The sequence below is a fragment of the Athene noctua genome, chromosome Z (assembly GCF_965140245.1).
Source record: "Athene noctua chromosome Z, bAthNoc1.hap1.1, whole genome shotgun sequence".
Taxonomy (NCBI): Eukaryota; Metazoa; Chordata; class Aves; order Strigiformes; family Strigidae; genus Athene; species Athene noctua.
The window spans coordinates 84,082,873-84,106,182 of record NC_134077.1 but is presented as its reverse complement, the minus strand read 5'-3'; the positions used below and the strand labels follow the sequence as shown (position 1 = coordinate 84,106,182).

The 23,310-nt window shown below is 39.1% G+C and overlaps 1 protein-coding gene across 1 annotated transcript in view; it reads right to left on the bottom strand.

Annotated features, from left to right (window-relative positions):
• Positions 1 to 23,310, bottom strand: part of ATG10 (autophagy related 10) — an 81,971-nt gene that overhangs the window by 12,465 nt on the left and 46,196 nt on the right. Inside the window, exons 4-5 of the mRNA XM_074931687.1 lie at positions 17,767 to 17,893; positions 8,648 to 8,745 (exon numbers count right to left, since the gene is read on the bottom strand). Of these exons, the coding sequence (XP_074787788.1) occupies positions 8,648 to 8,745; positions 17,767 to 17,893 (225 nt within the window). The remainder of the gene's footprint in view (positions 1 to 8,647; positions 8,746 to 17,766; positions 17,894 to 23,310) is intronic.

Below are 23,310 nucleotides of genomic sequence, written 5' to 3'. Positions count from 1 at the left end.
AAATTAGTTGGATTGGGTTTATGTCCAAAAAATCTTACTGGAAAAAGCACGATTAAACTGTAGGGCAGCTATACATTATTACTTAATGCTTAGTTTTAAAATAAAACCTACTCACTAGCTTGTACAGCACTACCGCTTGGTTTAAACCACAGAAGTTCAATACACCACAGAAAATTTTAGCTGGAAATAAATACCCACCCAGCTTTCCCATTCTTAGATTTTTCCCTGCGTAACAGCTTTCCAATATATACTAGTAAGACGCCTTTTCCTCAGGAAGTTGTACTAATAATTTTCCAAAAATATTAGCAGGGGATCCATAGCAACTGTTGATATGATTCAAAATGATTTAAGAGTGATCTTAGCAACCTTCTGTTAAGATATACTGTATACAGCCTCCCCCACTTAGCAAAATCCCACAATATGGCAAGAAAGATTTGTATGTCTAAGAATAGCTACCTACACACATTTTTCAAGATGACTGAGCCATAATGATTTAAATCCTCCCTACCACAGTTTCAGCAAGATGTGCCTCTACAACACTATATCAATGTGTTCTGTTCAGAGTTTTGAATCCTTCTCCCTTTTTAAATCACACCATTAACATCCCTGACATTTTAGAAATAATGTTTATTGATTTTTCTGTTAACACTGCTATAAATTAAGTGATGTAATGGACAGGATTATTGAAGTACTATAAAGAATACATCTTCCAGATTCTTAACTACATATTGAAATAGAGCAGACTCTGGATTAATATAGAAATAGTGCAGTTCTGTGCTGTTATTTAGGTAGTTTAGGTCTGCTTGACTACTTTTTATATGACAGAATGGACATATAACAGATTATATTACAACTACCTGCTAAGTATCAAATGACAGAAGAAAAACACCTCATTCAGATGAAATTGAGTAATAAATGTTGAGGAAAAAACAGACACATAATTTCTTATCACTTACTATTCTGAAACTTAAGATCAGTACTTTGTGGGACAGTGTTGCTAATTCATCCCTTGTAGCAGAAGAAGTGCTATTAGTAAGTGGGAACAGCTTTGATAATTGTAGAGGAGGACTCAGAAAATAGTTGACTAGTCTGCACCTGAAGGTGCATGAACAGTGCAGAAGGAAACCCGCAGAATCACCTTCAGTCCTTACTTGACTAGCATTGGTATCAACAGTCCACACCTTCTTATCTTCAGAGTTATACAAGGTGACCCTTTAAGCTAAGACTTGAAGCACTGTGGATCATCTTTTAATAGACCACCACATAAAAACCAACTACTTAAGAGTTTATGCAAGGTTATAGAAGAGCAGAAACACACCAAAGGAAAAAGAAACTTTGAAGAAAGGTGTGTTTGCAGAGATTGCCATTCCTAAATTAAACCATTAGGTTTATCTTTTCTGCAGTGCCATGAAGGAGAGGCACATGAAAAAGAAGTTTTATGAGAAGACAGAGTGACAGAATAACACAGTCAATACAACAACAGAAAACTTCTCATTCTTAAAAATCCTGAAGGTTTTTGCACTCTTCAGGAAGCAGAATTTCAGACTGGCAGAAGATCAGAATTCACATAATCTTGAGGCTTAGATTTGCACTGTCTCCACAAACCACTACATTTACACTTGGTATGAGAATGCTCTGAATATTTTTCTGGAGAGACAGAAAAGCACTAAACAAGCAAAACGCTGATTTATTGTTGTCAAATCCAAGACTAAGGTATCACACATGAAACGTGTCCACTCCTGTGGCTGGGGGCAGTGCCTTGCACACACAGCTCTAACTCACATTTTGGTAAGAGAAGTAACTGCATCTGAACAGTTTTGGTTAAAAAGGGCAAGAGGGGGAGGGATGTATGGCCACATGTGCTCTGTAACTTCCATAATCCTTCAGAGTCCTGACTCACAGATTAATTTTTTTGACTATTTCTGCAGGACCTTCAAGTCAGCAAGCTTTCATTCTTGCTTTATGAAAGGGCAGTTTTTCAGCTGTTGAGTTTCCTGCAATAATGCAATTCGACTTCTATCCTTGGATATTTGATTTTACATTCCATCATAACTAAGCATTGATTAAGCCTTAGTACCTATACTTGATTGTGTTTATGACTTTGTTTTCTCAGGGGGAGGTCAGGCTTTATGGCAACATCACACTTAAAAACAGTTTCTAGTGATACTTGGTACTGACTGTGATTCGGTCCATTCACCAGGTTTTAAAAGTCTCTTGTTAGTTTGCTTCTACATAGAAAAAAAATAGCTAAGGCATGGACTTGCACAAGTGTCGAGAATCAAAAATGGACTTGGATGTATCTGTTCAAAGGGCTTATATTTAAAACTTGTAGAATTATGACTCAGTTTCATTGTAACCTTAGAAATGCATATTTCTTAAGAGTGTTGTCTCTCCCCACAGATCAAAAACCCCTACATTTCTGTCGCTGGGCATGTGCATAAACAACTGCATCTTGAAAAGATGATCAGTTCGTCCTGTACCCCAGTGTGAGTCCCAGAGCGTGTCTGTGACAGCAATGCAGATAGCCTGTAGGCATTCACCCAGCATGCCTACCAAAGACAGTCTTGCACAAAACACATGAAAAGAAAGATGTGCAGGCAGTTATACACTCCTTTACTCCACAAGCAAGTAGAGAACTCACTAGAGACACAAGAGACCTAGATTCAAATTTCTTTTCTGCTTGATTTAGAGTAAATCTCTTAACTTCCTACCATTGACCTACATGGCATTCTGAGGCGGGAATGCTTTACTTTCCCCTGTTGAAGTTGTTCTACTTTATATACATTTTTATAAATACCCATCAGGGCAAATAAAGCATGAAAAATGACTAGTGCCTTCACCCATTTTCCAAGCCAGTAAATACTCTACTACTTTTAAACAACTTTCACAAGGTGCCTGGGAAATAAATGGGTCGCTGTTCAACTTCTAATAGGTGACTGTATCCATCACCAATGCAGTGCCAGTTCACACTCTCCAGAGAAACCAATGGGTGTGGAGACTACACTATTGTTTTGGTCCTTGATGCAGGTACTTCACAATAGGTTTAGAGCACCCAAACACAGCAGGGTGAAAATCCATGTACTGCCAATGGCTATCCCATACCCATTCTAACAAAAAAAGGCTTCAGTCTTGAATACTGCCATCTCAGACTGTCAGTTATCTTATAGCTGGAAAAATATAAACATGGATCACCAACACAGCTGAGCGCCTCTGTTCATTTTTTTCATTTATATTTTAAAATATTTCAATTATTATTTGAAATTTGGGCCACTAGACATACATTAAAACTTTCAAAATTGCTTTCTTGCTGTATGCAATAATGCATGTAGCTTATGTGGAATAGTATCTGGTGAAGTCACTAAGCTCTTAAATCTTCATGATAACCATACCATGATTTTGAAAGGCAGGCTTCTAAAAATTAGAGAACAAAATCTGATCTTTTCAGGTACTTATGGCCTCTGTATTTCCAACTTCTACAGCAAGGACCTAATACCACATAGTCTAAAGACAGAAATTGTGGCTATAAGCATAGAGTCAGTTTCTGCTGTTTCACATCTCACATTCATCTTGGGAGAGATTTCCAAAATGATAAAAGGTAAAATGTAGCGTATACAGATTGACCAAACAGTAGTTATCCTTGTTTTTTAAATTCCTGGTTGTTAAATCATGCACTACCATGTGGTAAAATATGTTTACCTTTATAATCAGGAAGATTTCTCCCCCTTTGTTCCATATTTCTATTCTCTACTCTCTGTTCTTTGTTTTTGAACCTTTTTCCTGTTCTTGTGGTCTATTAATTTCAAATTGTCTCATCATTTAGCATTTGACCATGGCAGTTTTGGACTGCTGCCAACTTAACTATGCCTCTGGTATATTATACATGGACATTAATGTGGTGGATCTGCTGTTCAATTACACAAAGAAGGGCCAATATGTTTGAGCTGTTTCACACAATGCCACTGTGTATTTACTTAAAACTGTACTGGACTTCTCTGCTGAATATCACAGTACATGTGAGAGAAATATGTGCCTCTCTTGCTGCCATCCATTACCACGGTGACTTACCTCATCATTCTTTTGTCTAGACTTCTCTTTCCATTTACTGTAACTTTCTTTTAGCTGGATACATTTGCCTGAGTTTTTGGAGAATGTGTCTTGGTTTTGTTTTCCACTATTAACTGGTCTTAGTTATATATTTACATTCATCTTATTTGCAACTTCTCTTAGTCTGACATATATGTCTTTACCCCTCCCCCCCCCCGCCTCTTCCAAACATCTAGATCTCTTATTCGCTCTTACAGCTGATATATAACTAGCTTAATAAGTACTTTTAAAAAGCAATGCAGTCAGGAGAAACACCAGGGCTGGCAGCCTGAAGAGCCCAGAAGGTTACCCAGCATGGTGGTATGAGGGATGTAAGGCTGGGACTCCATCCTAAATCAAGTTGAATGGGAAAATCCAACACAGGGACAGCTGAGGAAAGCTCTGTCTGCCGTTCAGGAAAGGCTACAAAGACTTGGAAGGGAGCTTCTTGTGAAGACTACATTTCTAGCGTCCATTAATTCAAAAAGGTAAAGAGACATTCTTCTGTGTACAACATGTAGAGGGAAATAACTAATACAGGATATCTTCAAAAGCATCCACCAAGTTACAAATAAACTGTTCAGGAGACAAGCATGCAATGTCTGCAATTCCCTTTCTGACTCTCTAAAAAGAAGCTAAAATCACAGTTGGCAATGGTTCTGAAATGCAACAGTAATCCATAAATACTCCTTAATTTTCCTGTCATTGCAGAATTAAGCTGCTTCCAGCTCACACAGATCTTACCAGGTGTGCTAAATTGATGTCATTATAAGCCATCAGGAAATACCCACAGAGACCTGTAGCAACATTTAGAAGTTTTGTTAAACAGCTGTGTGTTATAATTGATTTGTATTATTTAAAACAGCTAAAGCAAGTTATCGCCGGATGTAGAAAGGGATGACTGAAGACTCCAGGGAGATTTAACTCAGAAGACAGCCAATCACAGGAGCTTCATTCGAGCATTTTAAGATTATTACTAGAGGAAGTGCAATTAAATCATCACCATTTATCAATTATCATTATAAAATACTATGCAACCTTATCATGCTAATTTATTTATGAGAAGGTAACTAGTTGACTTCTGCTTTTTGCAATAAAAATAATCTAGTCAGTAAAAATATTTGAAGATGCTTTCTCTGCAAATGAGAGTGGCTTTCCACAATAGCCAAAAGCAACCAAAAAAGTTCAAATTCTACCTAAAATTTGGTTTTGGAAATGTAATTGCTAAAAAGGTAAATTCTTTGGAGCTTAGGAAATGTCTCAGATCCTGATCACAGATGTATTTTACCATAGAGACTATAAGCCAAAACATAGCTGTATTAAAAATGTGCACAGGCATGGCACCCATATTTCATAAAATATATGGAATATAAGTCCCAAATGATTAGTGTAACATCCTGGATCTTGGAGAAAAGGCATCATGACTTTCTTTTCCTAATCTGCCAACTATTGAATCATAGTGAAAAATCAGCCCTAGTTAAACGTTAAGTAACATTATGCATGGACAGTGGTAAGCTCAATTTTTCTTCTCTGTGGTGGATTGCTTGTAGAATTTAAATTTTGTATCTGTTTTGGAGCAAAATCCTAAACCTTTTCTCTCTGCTGTTCATGTGTGCTGAGAGTTCAAGCCTGATTTGGTGAGTCTGCCCAATGACTTGCATTATATGATCTGTGTCCCTGTAGGCAAAGCCTAACCCACATAACAAAATGGGTCACCACAAAATCAGAAACAGAAAACTGTATTTCAATTCAGAACACTGATTCATTTGAGAGGCAAAACCACTCTTTTTCATGTAGACCTAACTCTTGCTTTGATCTGAGGCTTGCAGGCTAGCGCTTACAGTATGTTTTTATTATCTTTCATAATTCCTTTGAGAATACACTGATTTCTACTGCTGTTTTATATTTGGACTGGCATATGCATCTCTCAGTTTACAAGGGGAAGTGTTTGTTGCACCAGTGGTTGCTGGCACTGAAAATATGGTAGTATTCACACTGCTAATTGTACTGATCCTTTCCTCTCCTCTGATTCAGCTCCAGAGATGTACACTTCCACAAACCACGCATTCCCTTGTCTTCTTATCACTTGACTGAATGACCATAAGCAAATGCACCCTCACTGCCTAGTGCCTTTCTGCTTTCATCTAAAATTAAAACTGTAGACCTCTTAAAGCTGCTCTCCTGGAGGCTCTCTCTTGCAGCCATGTGGGAAAGTACATTTCCAATCCAGGAATGCAGCTGGGGCCTTTGGACCAAGTTCAATACTGATGTAAAGCAGGCTAACCTCACTGAAGTCAGTGGAATTCAATGGCCTTGAGCCACAGGTACGCACAGCAAAAAGGCGCACATACAAATGGCACAGGGAAAAAAAGCAAATTTATTCCAAATTATGTAGTGGGATTGCTGGGGGATCTTAACTTGTCTGGCTTCTGCTACCTGCCAGCAGTTCCAGTATTGTGCTATCAGCCTGAGGTACAGTCTGTATTACTCTAGGATAAACAGTAATCTCCTTATTTAATGGAAAGTCACCTTGATGTTATGTTCCATAGTATTTTCCTGCTATAACTTTGCTACTTTCTCCAAAATGTTTTTCCTTACGTTTTAGTTTGTGCTTGTCACCGGACTCAAACTGTCTAAATTGTCTCTGGAGAGGTGTCACAGAGACAAAAGGTTCAGCACTCCACGCATTTTACCACCCATGAACTCTGTTTCTGCAAGCCTTTGTGTGTATGTATCTCACACGCATCTCTAGTTACTAGCTGCAGGACAGTTTTACTTTATTACTCCTTAAGAGGCAAAAACAATCTCTGGGTGAGAGTGACCTGGTTTTCCTTTTGGCTTCCACCACTCTGGCTTTACACATTCCAAACATACTGTTTATGCTTTATTCTCAGTAGCACTGCATTATTATTTATTATCTATACAGAGCTGTAGGTTCTTGAAGTGCCTCGCAGATGAGTAGAAAGAGACTGTGCTTTCTACAGAGGAGCTTCAATGCAGCTTCAGGCCACAGTAAAACAGGAGTGTAGAAAAAGCACACCATCTCTGGAATGCACATAGCAGATTCTCCTGTACATTTTTGAAGGTGGGAATATAAACTACTCACAAGCCACAACAGCTCAGCTGGGAAATACCAGACTTGTCAGCCCTAAAGGATACCTAGCATCGATTGCAGGGTTACTGGTATCCGTCTACCAGGAATGCAAGGAGGTGGATGCAGCGAAGGCAAAGTTAATTGAATCCTCTGCCTCTCTATGCAGAAACAGTCATGACTGATTTAGCCACAAACCTGAAATTTCAGCCATAAATCACGAAACTTTACTGAAAAATCTGAATACTTTCTTGCGCAGAAAATCGGTTATCTGCTACCATGTTGCATGATTTTATTAAAACCTAAATTTCTCATCTGCATTCTGCAGTAGACAAGTCAGGTAATTAATACTTTATGTAAAAGCATGTATTATGAGAATCTGCAAACTCAGAACTGGAATTCAGACATGAACAGCAAACACCAAAAAAACAATGCTTGTTAGGTTCTCAGGGAGCTTTTATAATATATGAAAAATAGTCTGTGGCTGCAAAAACATTAATGCTGCTTGTGTTATCATCATTGAGTACCACCTACAAATAGGCATCCTGTAATTAAATTGTATTAGCTGAATTAAGGAAACACCTGTAGAACTCAGCTGAGGCTACATCCCTGTTGGGATGCTGTGGTAAGAGACCTGTGTACCTGGAAACAGCTAAAAACAAAAAATTAAGGAAGGAAAGGGGAGAAAGAAAGGACACATTAGTATCTTTGTTTGATGATAAAATATTCACACCCAAAGAGTCTTTATTCTTTGTCCAAGATTGCACTGGAGGCCTGGAGCCAAGGAACAAACCAGAGCAACCAACTTGCCTCTCACTCTTCCTTGAACAAGTATGACTGTTTTCCAGAGAGCCATCATCGCAAGCCTGGGAACAGCTGCTGAAATGATCTGGTGACTTTAAAACCACTTTAAATGAAAGTGATTTGAATAGCTCTAAAAGAAGGCAGTGATGTCACAGTTTATTAATCTGTTTCCTCTTGTAAAACATGGCATTCATTAACTATCAGTTCTTAAGGACATAGTCAGCAATAACTTATTGATTGAGAGACCAGTTTTCTCTCCTTCAATCCTAAAGATTGCAAGTTTATGTAAAATTGAAAATTACAGTCTTTTTTAGTAATCTGATTAACAGACAATCTGTGAAATGTTACACTAATACATTTTACTTACATAAATAAGTCTACTTTTGTATATTTACCCAAATCCATGAATCCTCAGAAATTGCCTGAAGTTTTCAGGATTGGCTTTGGAAAAGTATTTTAAATGAAAGATATTGTCACATTAAATCTTACACGGTGAACACCTATATATCCTTCAAAATCCTGGACTAAAACTACTGTTGGTAATGGGCTCAGCACAAACTCAGTTAGACTTTTATATATTTTACTCGTGTCCAGGAGGGGAATAAGGCCACTGAGGATTCAGGCATATATTGCATTCATCAATTTTGTAAAGGACCAGTGGTTTCTCACCTGCTGTGTAATAGTGTCCCAGGGCCCCTCCAGCAGACGAACCTGGTAGCATGCATGAACATTTTTCCATATTTCATCCAGAGTTAAAGGTCTTCCATCTGTTGGGGGGGGTGGGGGGGGAAACAACGATCCACAGTCAAAAATAAGAGCAAAATGTGACTGAGACCCTGCTGACCCCATAACTCCAAAACAGTGTTGCTCAAATCCTGACTGAGGGGGCATACAACACTACTCTGGATTCCCTGTTCAGCATTCTTCTCTGTCACCTGAGAGTAACAACTTACTGTTCAGGTTGTAAGGTGTGAAGTTAAACTAATTCTGTAAAACAATGCTTGGATGAGATAAATTTAAAACCACAAAACAGTATCATAAATGGTTATCTCATGTAAATACAAATACAATGAGAGAACAGAAAAAATCTAAAGAACAAAATTCTGCAGACAAACGTTTACTTACATCATTTTGGTAACCTAGATGCCTATTTCTTCCTGAGCTGCATTTATATAGCTTTGTTACATCAGGTTTTAGTTTTAATGTTAGAATTATACCAAGATATTAGTGTCAACCACTTAGAAAATAAGCATGTCAATTTTTCCTGAATATTTGTTTTTGGCAAACAGCAATAGAATATTTTGATATACTTTCAATAAGTAGCTTCTTCTTGGCATTTATTCGGTGTCAGAAACCATCATCCTGTGATAAATAGTTTTATTCAACTGACATTTTCATGTCTGTAAAACGAAAAAGATTTATTCACCCAATTAACATTTGAATGCCATGTTTAGATATAAGTTAAAACCAGCAGCCTACAGACTCTGTTTTGTCTTAATTTCTGCCCATATTTATAAAAAAGCACCAAGTTTTGAACTTACAGAAGCACCACACAGCAGAAGCATGTGGCAAATAAAGTATCTGAGGTGGTAACAGCGTATTAACTAGGCATACCATGCCACACTTGTGAACGTGACACTTGTTAGACTATCATGCTAGATTTGTGCTGGAGATGGTCTAACATTAATTTACTACGAAATTTGTTACAAGAGCATAAGTTAACTTTAGAAGGATGTATTTACACTCAGATCATCTGTGTGCAGGTAATATGAGATGCCATGCATACTTGCAATTTTCTGTTTTCTATTCAACCTGCAAAGAGTATCCAGAGAAAGTCCAAATGTAAAATCTAGAACAACACACATTCTAACGCAAAATTTGATTTGCCACTCTAGATTTTGTTCTGCACACCTTTCTTTGCATTTCTTTGAGAATTTTTATTGTAACACTTGAGCAAGTTCAGATCATAGATATGGATCGGATTACTCTGATTCTAATGGTTAATCTCATTTACAGAAACAATCAAAAATTATTGAGGCATTAATAATATTAGTTAAAACTGAGTTTTGTCTTCATCTCATGGATTTTATTACTTCATGTATGAGAAGCAGTACATCTTCCATCATATATTATATCTCCCATGATATCATATACTGGTTGATCAGAAGCTCAGCATGAGCCAGCAATGTGCACTTGCAACTCAGAAAGCCAACCGTGTCGTGCGCTGCACCCAGAGCAGTGTGGGCAGCAGGGCGAGGGAAGGGATTCTCCCCCTGTATTCCACTCTCATGAGACCCCCCTGCAGGGCTGGGTCCAGCTCTGGGGGCACCAACAGCAGAAGGACACGGACCTGCTCAAGAGTGTCCAGAGGAGGCCACAAAGATGCTCAGGGGGCTGGAGCACCCCCCTGTGAGGACAGGCTGGGAGAGTTGGGGGGTTCAGCTGGAGGAGAAGGCTCCGGGGAGACCTTAGAGCGGCTCCCAGGGCTGAAAGGGGCTGCGGGAAAGGGGGGAGGGACTCGTCATCAGGGGGTGTGGGGATAGGATGAGGGGTAACGGTTTTAAACTGAAAGAGGGGTGATGTGGATTATATATAAGGGATAAGTTCTTTACTATGAAGGTGGTGAGGCCCTGGCACAGGTTTCCCAGAGAAGCTGTGGCTGCCCCCTCCCTGGAAGGGTTCAAGGCCAGGTTGGACGGGGCTTTGGGCAACCTGGGCTAGTGGAAGGTGGCCCTGCTCATGGTGGGGGGGTTGGAAGTAGGTTGTCTTTAATGTCCTGTGCAACACAAACCATTTTATGGTTCTATGGTTCCATAATATTTCAATATAGAATTATTTTCTTTTCAGAGAAAAATACAAAGACATTCAAACTGAAAGTTTCACTTCACATCGGAGTGAGATCACAGAGTAAAATACTTCAATAGTTTATACAGAGTAATTGCAATATTTCACACAGGAACAAAAAACTGATCTGGGCATTCTGACTATGCACTTACACATTAAAATATGCTTGGATTTAAATTTCCCTACATTTTTTATTTCCTGGACTACTTTAATATATTTCACTAAACTTTTAATAGGTTTGAATTAATTGTAGTTTTTAAACTAAACTTTCATACATGCTCCCAACTATTGTGTTCCTGTAAATTCTTATTTAACTGACTAGCTTTGTTTTCTAGAAGATGGGAGACCAGATGCAGCAAGAAAGAACAAGCTACCAATACTTAAAATGGATGTGAGGTTCAACTACATAGCTGGGAAACGCAAGACCCTTGCAAAAGGAGACAGGATGGATGGACAGTTTCCCCACACTCTTTTGTGGGATGAAAACCTGAAAGTCTGTCATTTTCCCTCTCAATTAGAAAACAATAACACCACCAACAACAAACCAAGTACACTTAAGATCTTAAAATGACTGCTAGGACTGTTTGTTAGAAAGCATCTGGGGAAGAAGAAGAGGAGTTTGGAGTTTTTGCAGTCTGTTTTGGTTTTGTTACTGTTTCAGTGTCAGAAGGTAAGTGTGGATGACAAAACTAGTTTGTGGTGGGTTGACTTTGGGTGGATGCCAGGTGCCTACCCAAGCTGCTCTATCACTCCCCTCCTCAGTTGGACAAGGGAAAGAGAATATAACGAATGACTTGTGGGTTGACATAAGGACAATTTAATGAAGCAAAAGCAAAGGTCATACACGAAAGCAAAGGAAAACAAAAGATTTTATTCTCTACTTCCCATAAGCAGGTGATGTTCAGCCACTCTCCAGGAAGCAGAGCTTCAGTATGTGTAGTGGTTGCTCTGGATGACAAATGTCATAATAATGAACATCCCCCCTGCTCCCCTCTCTCTTAGCTTTTCTTGCTGCGCAGAGGTCATATGGTATGGAATATCCCTGTGGCCAGTCTGGGCCAGCTGTCCTGCTATGTGCCCTCCCAGGATCCTGCCCACCCCCAGGCTACTGGTGAGGGGGCAATGTTGGAGAGGCAGCCCTGGTGCTGTGCGAGCATTGCTCAGCAGCAGCCAACACGCCGGCGTGTCACCAGCACCCTTCCAGCTACCCATGCAAAGCACAGCACTAGGAGGGCTGCTACGGGGAAAAGTAACTCCATCTCAGACAGAACCAATATACCATTTCAGGCAATCTGGCTGGAGGTGTGTTTTGTCCTTTAAAACTTCTAGGTTTGTGTGAATTTGGTCATCTGCTTAGGATAATGTAAGTGAACCCATTTTATCTGCAAGCTCCCAGATTTGCACAAAACACACATCTGTATTCTCCAGGCACTTCTAGACCCCTCTTTCCAGGGCTGCCAGCATTCACATGTTAAGGAGCCCTGTTACACGTTCTTGCAACCCACTGAGACCTCAGATATCCAGCTGGGCTGACAGAGAAGTCTGTAATTGTTGCTGCTAGCAACAAGAGGCCACTGTGGCACCTGCTGAGCCAAGCAGCTTCTCTGCTTCTTGTCTCATTCTTTCCTGTGATGGAGCTGAACTCACAATGTTCAGCCAGAAAATGAAGGCAACAGCAGCATCATGCCAAGAGAAGTGGCAGGAGAGGAAGGTAGAGGCTTCAAATTCACCCAGCAATACATTTACTCATCATCCACCCACGATGACACAGCTGTTGGGATGCTTGCAGCTTGGCCCAAATCTTATCCCAAGTCTAGCTGGGAACGGGTGTGCAGACAGAAGAAAAAGTTTGTGGTTATTCGTACATTTTGCATCATTCAGCTCATTAAATAATTACAGATAGTGAAAGGAAATGTACAGCACACAGCAATAGCTGCTGGTGGGTCATGCCAGATTTACTGTACCTTTGTCTGAAGCTCCATGCCCGTAATGCCAGAAATCAGGCAGACAACACATCATCAGTTCATCTGTACTAACCCAGACTCTGCAAAATGCAGACTCTGACAAGATAAACTTGACATCTACCCAGCAAGAAAGGCCAATGGAGCCTGGGAAACAACCAACTAAGATTTTTGTTAAGAGAAAAAAAGATAAAGGATAAGAGTCAGTAACTTCTACGTATGGGTTCTGTCTCTGCCATTAATTAACTATGGGCTCGAATCAACCAGTTCATCTGCCTTTAACAGTCAGGGAAGAACAACTACAGCCTTTCTATCACAAACTCAGATTTTTTACTATTTAAACTGTCTAGACTATAACAAACTTTTCTGAGAAAAGCTTCTTGATGGTCAACTTGGGGTTAACTCATTTATGTCACCACAAATAAATAGCTGAAAAGCAGATGGTTGAGTGCCCCCTCACAGCAGCAAGGTGTGGCATTAAGGCTACATATGAGTTGCAGCTCCCAGCTGACTTGGCACCGTAATTTCTGTAAAGAGCATAAATTCTTTAGGCATACAAATTTCACATACATTTTCAGAGAAAATTTTCAGGCTTTCCAAGTTCCTGTATTCTGGTTTTTTTGATGTTTACTGAGGGCTTTTAATAATTTCTTGGATTTCCAATTAAAGGTGAAATGGTGCACAAATTGTTTTGAGGCTTCATTCTGGTATACTTTCCAAATAAACATTCTTAAGAAACCATTGCCATAAAAGAAAAAAAGCAGCTTAGGATAATATCTGATTTTTTATTTATGTTAAAATTTTATTTATGTTCAAAGCCACAATAAAACCAGTTTGAATGGGACATGGTCTTAAGAGGAGCTATCTTTCTGAGAGCTAGTTGTTACATGCTTTAGAGCGCAGAGATTACTTCTGTATTCTGGAAAGTACAAGTCAGGCCCTGTATGGCTATGAATACAGAAAGTCATGCCTTCAGGGTTGGAGGAAGTTACATTATCTTACAAGCTCCCCCTCTCTAACCACTAACGCATTTTTGATTGGCAGGGATCTATCTGTACATCAGAGAGCTAGACATATTTTGAGCACATCAACTTGAAAATCCCATTCCTTCTCTTTTCTAGAGGAGTTAGGCTACATTCCTTACTGACCCCCATTAGTTCTGCTCTTTCTTGTCAGTGCTTAGACAGCATTCATGATTCTTTCTGTACCTTTGCAGGAAAAATACAAAAGAAGTGTGAGACAAGCCATTATTTTCTTTACATGCAGGGGATTCCTGAATGATGCCTGTGTCCACCTGTGATTGTGTTGCTGCTCCCACCTCACTGTGGTGCAAGAGGTTTTTGAACGTATGGCTTCAGATGATGACAGTTCAGGAAAAGACCAAAGTTCCTTGACACCTTAAAGACTAAGAAAAGAGGAAAACACTCTGCTGATTAAAGAAAGCTTACTGGACCTAGCCCAGCCCATCTGGCTGATGCCAGCACTGAAGGGGAAGGCTAATTGCCTATACCATCTGTCTCTAAGAGGGCTAATTGCTGACATCAGATATCAGCAGGGGTTCATGCATTTCTTCTACTACCTATGTGGTAATCTCTGAAGCCAGAGAAAGAAAGAAGGGCGGCTCTTTCTGAACGGTATGGCATGTATAAAACTGATTTTTGAGAAATGACACCTAGTTCTCTGAGACTCTAAGGTACTGAGGACCACTGTCTGGAGCTCCTCCTGACACAGAGTGGGACTTCAGTAGGTCTGAATTTAGGTATATATGCCACGTCATGAGGTAGCGAACATGTTTCTTACACACACACATACATATATATATATATATATATATGTAACCTAAAAATAACTTCTGGTATCCTATAATGTTCTCAAACATCTTTCCAGACAGAGTCATCACACTTAATCATTATTTTCAGCTGAAGCATTTGTCCTTGCACAGAACAAAATCTTCTCTGTAAATCTATCCCCAGAGACTACCAAAAAGTTTAGATGTCTCTCAGAATGTTTTAGTTCTGCTGTAATTAGAATTTCAAAACCTTACCTTGCACTACCTTTCAAACTTCATCTCACCAAAAAAAGAGGTCTAAAGGTGAATTCCAGAAAATTATTGCATCCAATTTAGACAGCAGCAAGTATAAGAATATAATGCAACTTTTGCCCTTCTGCAGGAAGAACTGATCTGTAATGTTTGAGCACAATTGCTAGCAGAGAGGAGTGAAAACTGGATGCCCTCACTGACACAAGCTCCTGAAGATGCCAACCATGCTGAACATGACAGAAAATCTCCCCAGCAACTCCAGTGGAAGCCTTTTTCCTAGGAGGAACTGTGGGAGACCAAGTCAATGAACCTGGACTCACATACGATGGGAGAAAGGCAGGATTTAACTGTCTTAGAAAAGTTTTTTAGGGAATCTTCTTGAAGAGCACAGATTTGGACAGGCTGGCACCAGTTGATATTATAACAGACAAAGTGAGGAAGTGAATATTGCAAAACAAGCAAAACTACTTAGTCAGGTCGAACAGAAGAATTATTATTTCCTAGGCAGGCCTCGAGGTGTAATGGCCACTTAACATACTGCTACAGAGGAAGCAGTTTTGAATGCAAACTCTGTGCCCTGCTGCTGGGCAAGGCAAGACAGGGCAGAGCTGTGGAAACACTGGAAGGATTATAGCTCTCCTTCACCTCCTGCAACAAGCTCTAATTAACATGAGGATCAGTATGGACAGGATTCAAGGGAAACCATGAACGGCTCACAAGGCACTTGTGAGGAACCAATTCTGTTACTTAATCTACAAATAATGGTAGGAATTCAGACTGGGAAATTGATGTAGGTCTCAGAAGATTCTTTCCTGATTATTTCAGATGAGGAATGCAGTGAACAATACTAGCTGTCTGAGAAATAAGGTGAGGAGCCTATCACATGAAGACTATTACCTCAAAGGAAAAAAATCTCAGGGCATTACCTAGAGTTCTCCTCATACCAGGTTCAGGACAAGACAAAAGATACTTTGCTCAGATATCTCAAGTGATTGTGAGTGACTGTCATCTGCACATTCCTAGAAACCTCATGTTGGGATCTTCAGAGTGTGCAGCATAGGTGTGCAAGGATGACAAAATTTTTCATTTCCAAAAGTAAACTATCCATAATTAAAATCAGCAAATACTAGCTGAAAATATTATAGGAAAAGTACTTACTGCCAGCATTTTGTACCCTCCTCTCTTCAAGAGTCAGAGAACGTTAAATGTTAAAAGAGAATGTTAAATGCTGAAGAGAACCCAGGTGACTTTAAGAATTATCTTTTAAAAGTCCTTGTTTTTTATTGTGAAAGGTTCCCAATAAGTGTTTTAAAACATAATTGTACTTGTAGGAACAATTACAGTTTTGTACTGCAAGGGGAGCTGTTGGCACGTAATACTACGATTGTGTATTAGATCATCCACTAGCTTCTGTAATATCCACTTCCAGCTATAAGGAGTCATGTTTCAACACCTCCGATTCCCTGATGCTGACAAGCTAAACAACTTGTTTTGTCTCTGGGAGCTCTTCTCTGGTGATTAACTGCTTATGGTGAATACTAATTATATGAAAGTACAGTACAGTAGAAAGAGTGTCCTATTTCCTCTACCTGCAGAGTCTCCATCCTCTTCTGTAGAGACAGTGCACTATTAATTCAGCTAAAACCAAAAAGATGACATTTTTCAGGACCACAAATAGGTTAATCTGTCTCTTACAGCAAAACTTTCTTTATCTTCCTGTCTGCATAATAAGTTTAAAGGCAAAACATTGTGCATTTGTAAATGCCTGTAATAATTCTAGGAATAAATTTGCAGTAGGATGTGTGCAAATGAGTTCTGTTGGTGGTAAAGACAGAGCAATGTCCCCAATTCCCCACATCCCAGTTTGAAAATTTACCCCAAATTATCCATTCCTGAAACTGCACCTCAGACTAACATCTTTCCACCAGGGAGTCTATGAGAATTTGTTCTTCAATTTTAAATCTAAAGTGCCTTTTAAAATGCTAACACTGCAAAATTAGAAACCATTAAACAATATAATGCAGAGAGTGATTAAATCTACCAAACACATTCAAAGCAGCTTAAGCTACTTTTTAATTAAAAAGGAAAAGATATCACTGGCAACATTCAGACATCTTTATCTAGATAAAGTTAGGAGATTATTCAAAACACAAAAGATGCTGATGCTACCGTGCAGGATACTGAATGAAATGACTTGAAGATTTCAATCCCTCCACCCTAGGTACACAGTCTTCGGGCAGAGACGGACAGAGCACAGCCAGTGCTGCAGTGTGATCACTCTATGGTTGCTGATTAAATAAGTGACACTAACAGTGGCCTTGGAGAGAGGCTGTGTGTTCCTCCTTCCTTCCTGACAGGATGGTGAGTGAAATCACAGTGGCTATAGCAGTTGAGTAATGGGTAACAAGATGTACATATCAGGGAGGAAAGAAGGATCAGTTAGTGTTTCAAGAGCCAGTTTTAATAGACAGAAAAGAGCAATACCTTATCGGTATTGTTTTATTTTTTTCAAGCAGCAAATTTAAATAGAAAGAAGCATACTCTTTTAAAGGTACATTTAGACCCCAGACTTGTGGCTCAAATTCAGGCTCCAAAGAAAGAGACACAGTTCTGCTGAAGCACTGTAATTATGTCCACTTATTTTGTAGCCAAATTCAAACCTGCAGAAACATGAAAAAGGACCATCAGTTTTAGTCAACCACCGGCAAGATGCCAGGAGCCAAAGATCAGCCTCCTCCAAGCTGAGATGATATCATCTACTCCAAGGTCCTGAAGCCCAGTGTTAGGAGTATCACAAAATTTGCTGGTGAACAGCCTCATCTCTTACTTTCTTACTACATATGGGCACTACTCTGTTCCTCAATTTAAATCTGTGATTTTAATATTTATTGCATCCAACATACTTTTATTCTTCCCTCTGTCTAAGAAAAGGTTGGTCTTACCTAAAAAGCATGCTCTAAAATAAAGCACAGGTACTTGGTAGCTGCTGGAGTACAAGATATGATATTCATAGCGAATCACTTCTTCTGTTGCACAAAATCCAGCCACTTGAGAATCATCCAAAGACTCCTAAAACAACAAACATGAACACAGTAATACATCAACTTCTGTATCGAGGGAAAAGTAATTACTACTACTGTAATAAATTAAATAAATATACAGAACAGAAATAATGGCAATCACCCCTTTCGCAGCGCTACTCATTTAAATTCCCGAAGGAATTTTTCAGTACTAGCAAGAAAATCACAGAAGTCCAAAACCTACAAAGGCCTCTTAAAGACTTACTGTGAACTATGTGTAAGCATTTGCAGACCTGAGGTCTTTCTAAGTGCAGGCTGCTTTTCTAAGCAAAAGACAAAAGCTCTCTACAATGTTTATGCCACAATAACTGGTACAGTAAGGTGACTACAGAAGCATCTCTACCCCTTAGTGCAGACCATTTTAAAAGTGTATCCTTAAATAATCTGATTTTGCTTGCCAAAAGACAAACCAAATGTATCTACCAAAAATTCTTTTCTACTTTCTTGAAAGGCTTTTTGCCAGAGGTTATTTTTTCTAATAATACTTCTAAAACAGAAATAGTTTCTTCATGCTAACGTATATTTCAGGTATAAATTAAGTGAAGTTTGTAGATCTGAAATAAATCAGAAGAGATGGAAGATATATGCCCCAGCTGCAGCATAAATTTCCTAACATTTCAAATTAATACTCAAACAGAGCTAAGTACCCAGTTGTTTTGCATTTTCTAAAAATTGTGGATACTCAACATATCTGAAAATGGAACCATTACATTAATAATGTAATTAAATGCAGGAACAAACTTTCCAAGAAGACACCATGGGTGTGGACTTGTTCAGTTTTCAACCCCCAAAATTTACATACATGAACTAAGCAACCATAATGCCCCACAGGTTGGGTGTGCATTTCACAAGTCGACTATTGCCAAGGAACTGTGAATATTGGCTTACTGTCTCTGTCCAATCAAAATAAAAAAGACTGAAAAGAAGAACCACTATGCTGGTTTAACACACAAGAAATCTAAAGCTATTTTGCATTTTTATCTTACAACCTTAACTCACCGATTAATGAATCTATGAAGAGATATAAAAATTGATAAACTGTAACAGCAATGACACACAAAAAACTTGCTTTTTTTCTTTGATAGCCCCCATAAAAGTGGTTTCGCCCAAACTTAGTGTATTAGGCAACAAGATGCTTCTGAGGCACATGGATACAAGATCATGAATGGGAAGCACAGACCTTGGGAAGCTACAGACCAAGGTACTGTAAATACATTTCTGGACATTAAATGAGAAAATCATAGATTTTCAGAACAGAACAGAAGGTTTCTGAGAAATTCTGGACAGCTGCAGGAATGGTTTAATTTAGTTCATCAGGAAACAGATATCTAAAGCATTGGAAGGGAAGGTGAAAGAAAGAGCTTTCTGCGTTAACCTAGTTTTAAAACCTGTATGTGAAGGGATACTAAAGACAACATGCCAGAAGGAGCAGTGATGATAACTGTATCTGACCTCACAGGCCAGGCAGAGTTAGGTATGCTACGCCCAGTTCCCATGTAAATGTGTAATGGACTAAGAAGGCAAATTCACTTCCACCTCACACAGGTCATATCCTCTGATCAGATGTGAAAACAGATTTTTAAAAAATCTCCAGGAAAACAGAAATTTATTCTCTATAGTAAGCTGAACTTTCTTTAAAATTGATCCATTCTCAATGCTTTAGTGAGAATAGTAAAAGAAAGAACAGCAGCAGCTTGTGGTAAAAGAAAACAAAAAACTACAGATTGACTTTCAAGTTTGCAGGGGTGGGAAGGAGTCCATATTCAGAACTGAACCTACATTAAAATTTACGGAACACTTTTGGATCAACCTCCTGGAATCAAAATCATACTGCTTTACAGACATTAATGTTTCATCAGATATTATGGCCTCGCCTATTGCTTAGTCACTAGCTTACCTTACCATAAGAAAATACTTCTGGAAATGGCAAGACTATCTGTTCACGTATTAAATACTACTGTTCTAAAAAAAAAGATGTATGTATACACATATTCTCTCTCCTGCTTTCTGTATATAAGGGTAAAATGACTATATACCCTCACATAAATACTGGTATCTAATTTGTGACTATTTTAGACTGAATGATAAGAAGCCATATTCTTTATTACCTCTAAATACTTAGGAAAAGAAGCAAGTTAATACTCTCTCAAAAATTAAATACTCAAAGCTGTATACCTTTAGGGAAAACACGCTTTATAAAAACTACTTACTATATCAGAAAGTCCCAAATTAACCTAGAACAACATCATTAAGAATTCAACTTACTGGGTTAGCACAGATTTCAGCTGGTAAGCAACTTCTATCTTCCTTTGCTGGAGTAGCAAAAGGAAAGGAGATACTTTGTAATTTCATTGTTCCTTGAGACAGCCACTGAGAAATCTCAAGAATTCCTGCCATTACCAGATGTACATTAGATGGTGAGGTGCTTCCCAAAATATCCTATTAGTTCTAGAGAAAGGTGATTTCAACCAGAAGTGACCTTCCAGATGTACATAGTTTGATGGCAGGAGAGGCAGCAAAGAAGGGAAGAAGGCAGCTTTATTGCTTTACTCTTTTGGAGAGCAGAGTATGTTCAGACACATTTATTTTGCATTATCTTGGATTTTTTTGAGTAAGAGTTTAGGCAGCTTCTGAAATGAAGCATTCAGCTGAATGAAAAGCTCAAAGAAGCCTTGAAAACTGACATTCTTCTGCTCTGCAACAAGATGGACTTCAGACTACTACAAAGTTTTTACACTTAACTCAAGAGAAGTTTCTGATACTCTGATGTCTTTTTCTGCTGTTTCTAGTGACAAGTGGGCACATTGTATTTGTGATCTGCATACAAAGGCAAATAGCTGAATCCTTCTTAGGGCTACCTCTAATCCCCTTCCCTTTCAGTAAACAGCAGTTTCAAGATTTCTTACATAAAAAGATACAGCATCGATGTGTAATCCTGTACTTTACAGTCTCTGTAAGTACAACGCACAGCATTTATGCAGGGAAACTGTATTCTGGAGCCTAAAAGTCTTGATGGTATCTCTCTAGCTGATGAGATGAACTTTGCTGATGAGATGAATAAAATGAGTACAGTCATTTTAGGCGACCTTTGGAACCTCTAAAAATCTGTGCATGGCTGAATAAACCCATGGAGCCTCAGAGAGTTTTATATCAGCCCAAAAGAATATTTCTCTTTTTAGCTACTGATAAAGTCATAAATATAAAACGGACGTGTAACATAAAAAAAAAAATATCTAATTTTATTTATATATATCATATGATAACCTATTTTAAGTTTTTTCTTCAAGTAATTGTTCTAGTTTCTTTTTATACGTATAGTGTTGCTCTCTTTTTGAGCTAATGCTGAATTTCAGTTACTGTAAAAGACAACATCAAAATCAATTTTAACTTCAGAAGACTTTGTGACTGCTGCAAAGGATTCATACATGCACACACATCACAAAAAAAATCATAATTTTTCTTAGATCTTGTAAAGATAAAACAAATACCTGCATTAAAAAAAAATTAAAGCATTAACAAAAAAGGGGCTTTGACCAAACTGCGATCACTAAAAATGCTATGAAGTAATTTGATTTGAATTTGATTTCCCAATTTTTTGTTTCTGCTTTGCAAATTAGCTTGCATGCTTGCCATGCTTCAAGTTAGAACTGTGAATCCAGGACTCACTGACTGTTTCCTAAACAAATTGTGAAGTTGTCATCAGGAAGCATCTGCTCCTCTATTGCTCTCACGTAAAATTGTTCTCATGCTATCATAATGGACTGTTGAGCAGATGTTTAAAAGCAATGTATGTATTAGAAAAAAACATAAGCAGCAACTACCTAATTAATTATATTAGTTTCATCATAAATGAATTATCACTAATTTTAATTGATACAAAATTGTTCTCAATCTTTAAGTATCCCCTAAACAAATTAAGTCGATTTCTTCATTTTAAAATGCTAAATTATTTAAATCAATAGCTAAGAAATGATGCCGCATGTCATTCTGAAGGCAAAATAACGTATTTGTACTATTTTTATTCCTCCTGATGAAGAAGGCAAGTTTAAAACCCCTGGTAACATGTTAATTTGTCAGCAGGAGAGAGTTAATAGTGTGTTTTGATACTTTAGCAGTAACTGTGCTAGCAGACTGAAGAGCGGCAGGAAGGTATGGGTTAAGGCAGGTCAGCTTTGGAGGGAGGGCTCCAAAGGAAAGGGAAGGGCCAGGGAAATGACAGACAGGGTAAACTGGGAAGGCGGCAGAGTTACCTAATAAAAAAGAGATTTTTCTCTTCTGACACCAAACATTTCCCTCTCTCCACCTCGCCAGCAGAGACCAGCTGAGCCAGCCTTCCTTGCTCCTCAGCCCAAATTCCCTCTGACATGAAGAAGCAGGCCCTAATGTCCGTTTTGGGGGAAAAGCTAAGAGAAGAGGTTTAAAGAACAGCAGGCATATTTCTCCTGGATCTCCAGTCACTGTTGCCTGTCTCCCAGATCCCATGTCCCTCATCTCCTTTCATGCTGTCTTGACCTCTATTTCCTCCTGCTGCAGGCCAGCCTCCTGGAAAATTCTCCTGCAGGGGCATGGCAGTATTGGGATGCAAGCAGGAAAGGGAGGAAGAGGTGACGCAGGCATAGTTACTGGTAATGCTAGTTTCATTATGAGGGGGGAAAAAAAGAGATGCAATCCAGATTAGTAAGCAAATCTTGTTTCATTTCTTGGAATACATTTACACTTAATTTCATTTCAGCCTCTAAAGTTGAAAACAAACGTATCACTGTTTCTCCAGCACAGCATTTCTCTTTCTTCAGAGATGACTGTGAGCTACCGTGTGAAACACAAGAGCTTTCAGGGAGCAGTTCCCCTCCCCGTTCAACACCTTCCCTTTGGCAAATAGGGAGATCTGAACATGAAAACTGAATGGTAGGACAGTGTTCATCAGATAGAATTAAAACAGAGCTTAATGTGGAGGGTGCGGCAGCGTGGTGAGATTGTATCTGCACTCTTTATTCTTCCTCCTGGGTGTTCTCCACATTTATTTGTACCGTGTCTCACCTTTTTGCCTGCAGCCCCCACAGGTCTAGTCTCTGCAGGTCATTCTGATGTTGTTTTTTGTCCCTCCTGTGCAGAGTCTCAAGTTATCCCCCACCCTTACACGTATCTTGAATCTCTGGATCCCATCCTCCCTTTCCCTTCCAAGCTGAAAACACAGCAAGGAGTGGCAGTGGTCAGCAACGAAACACTGATCGGAGAGGAGGAGAGCTAGACCTCCAGGCAGGAGCCCACCACACACCCTCACAACCAGCTCAGATAGTCCCCGTAAGCCAGAAGATGGCAGGAGATGGGAGCCTGGCCGACTGAGCAAAGGCTGAACTGACAGTATGCCCAGTGCCGGGATTCAAGTCTCAAAATGAAGTATTACTT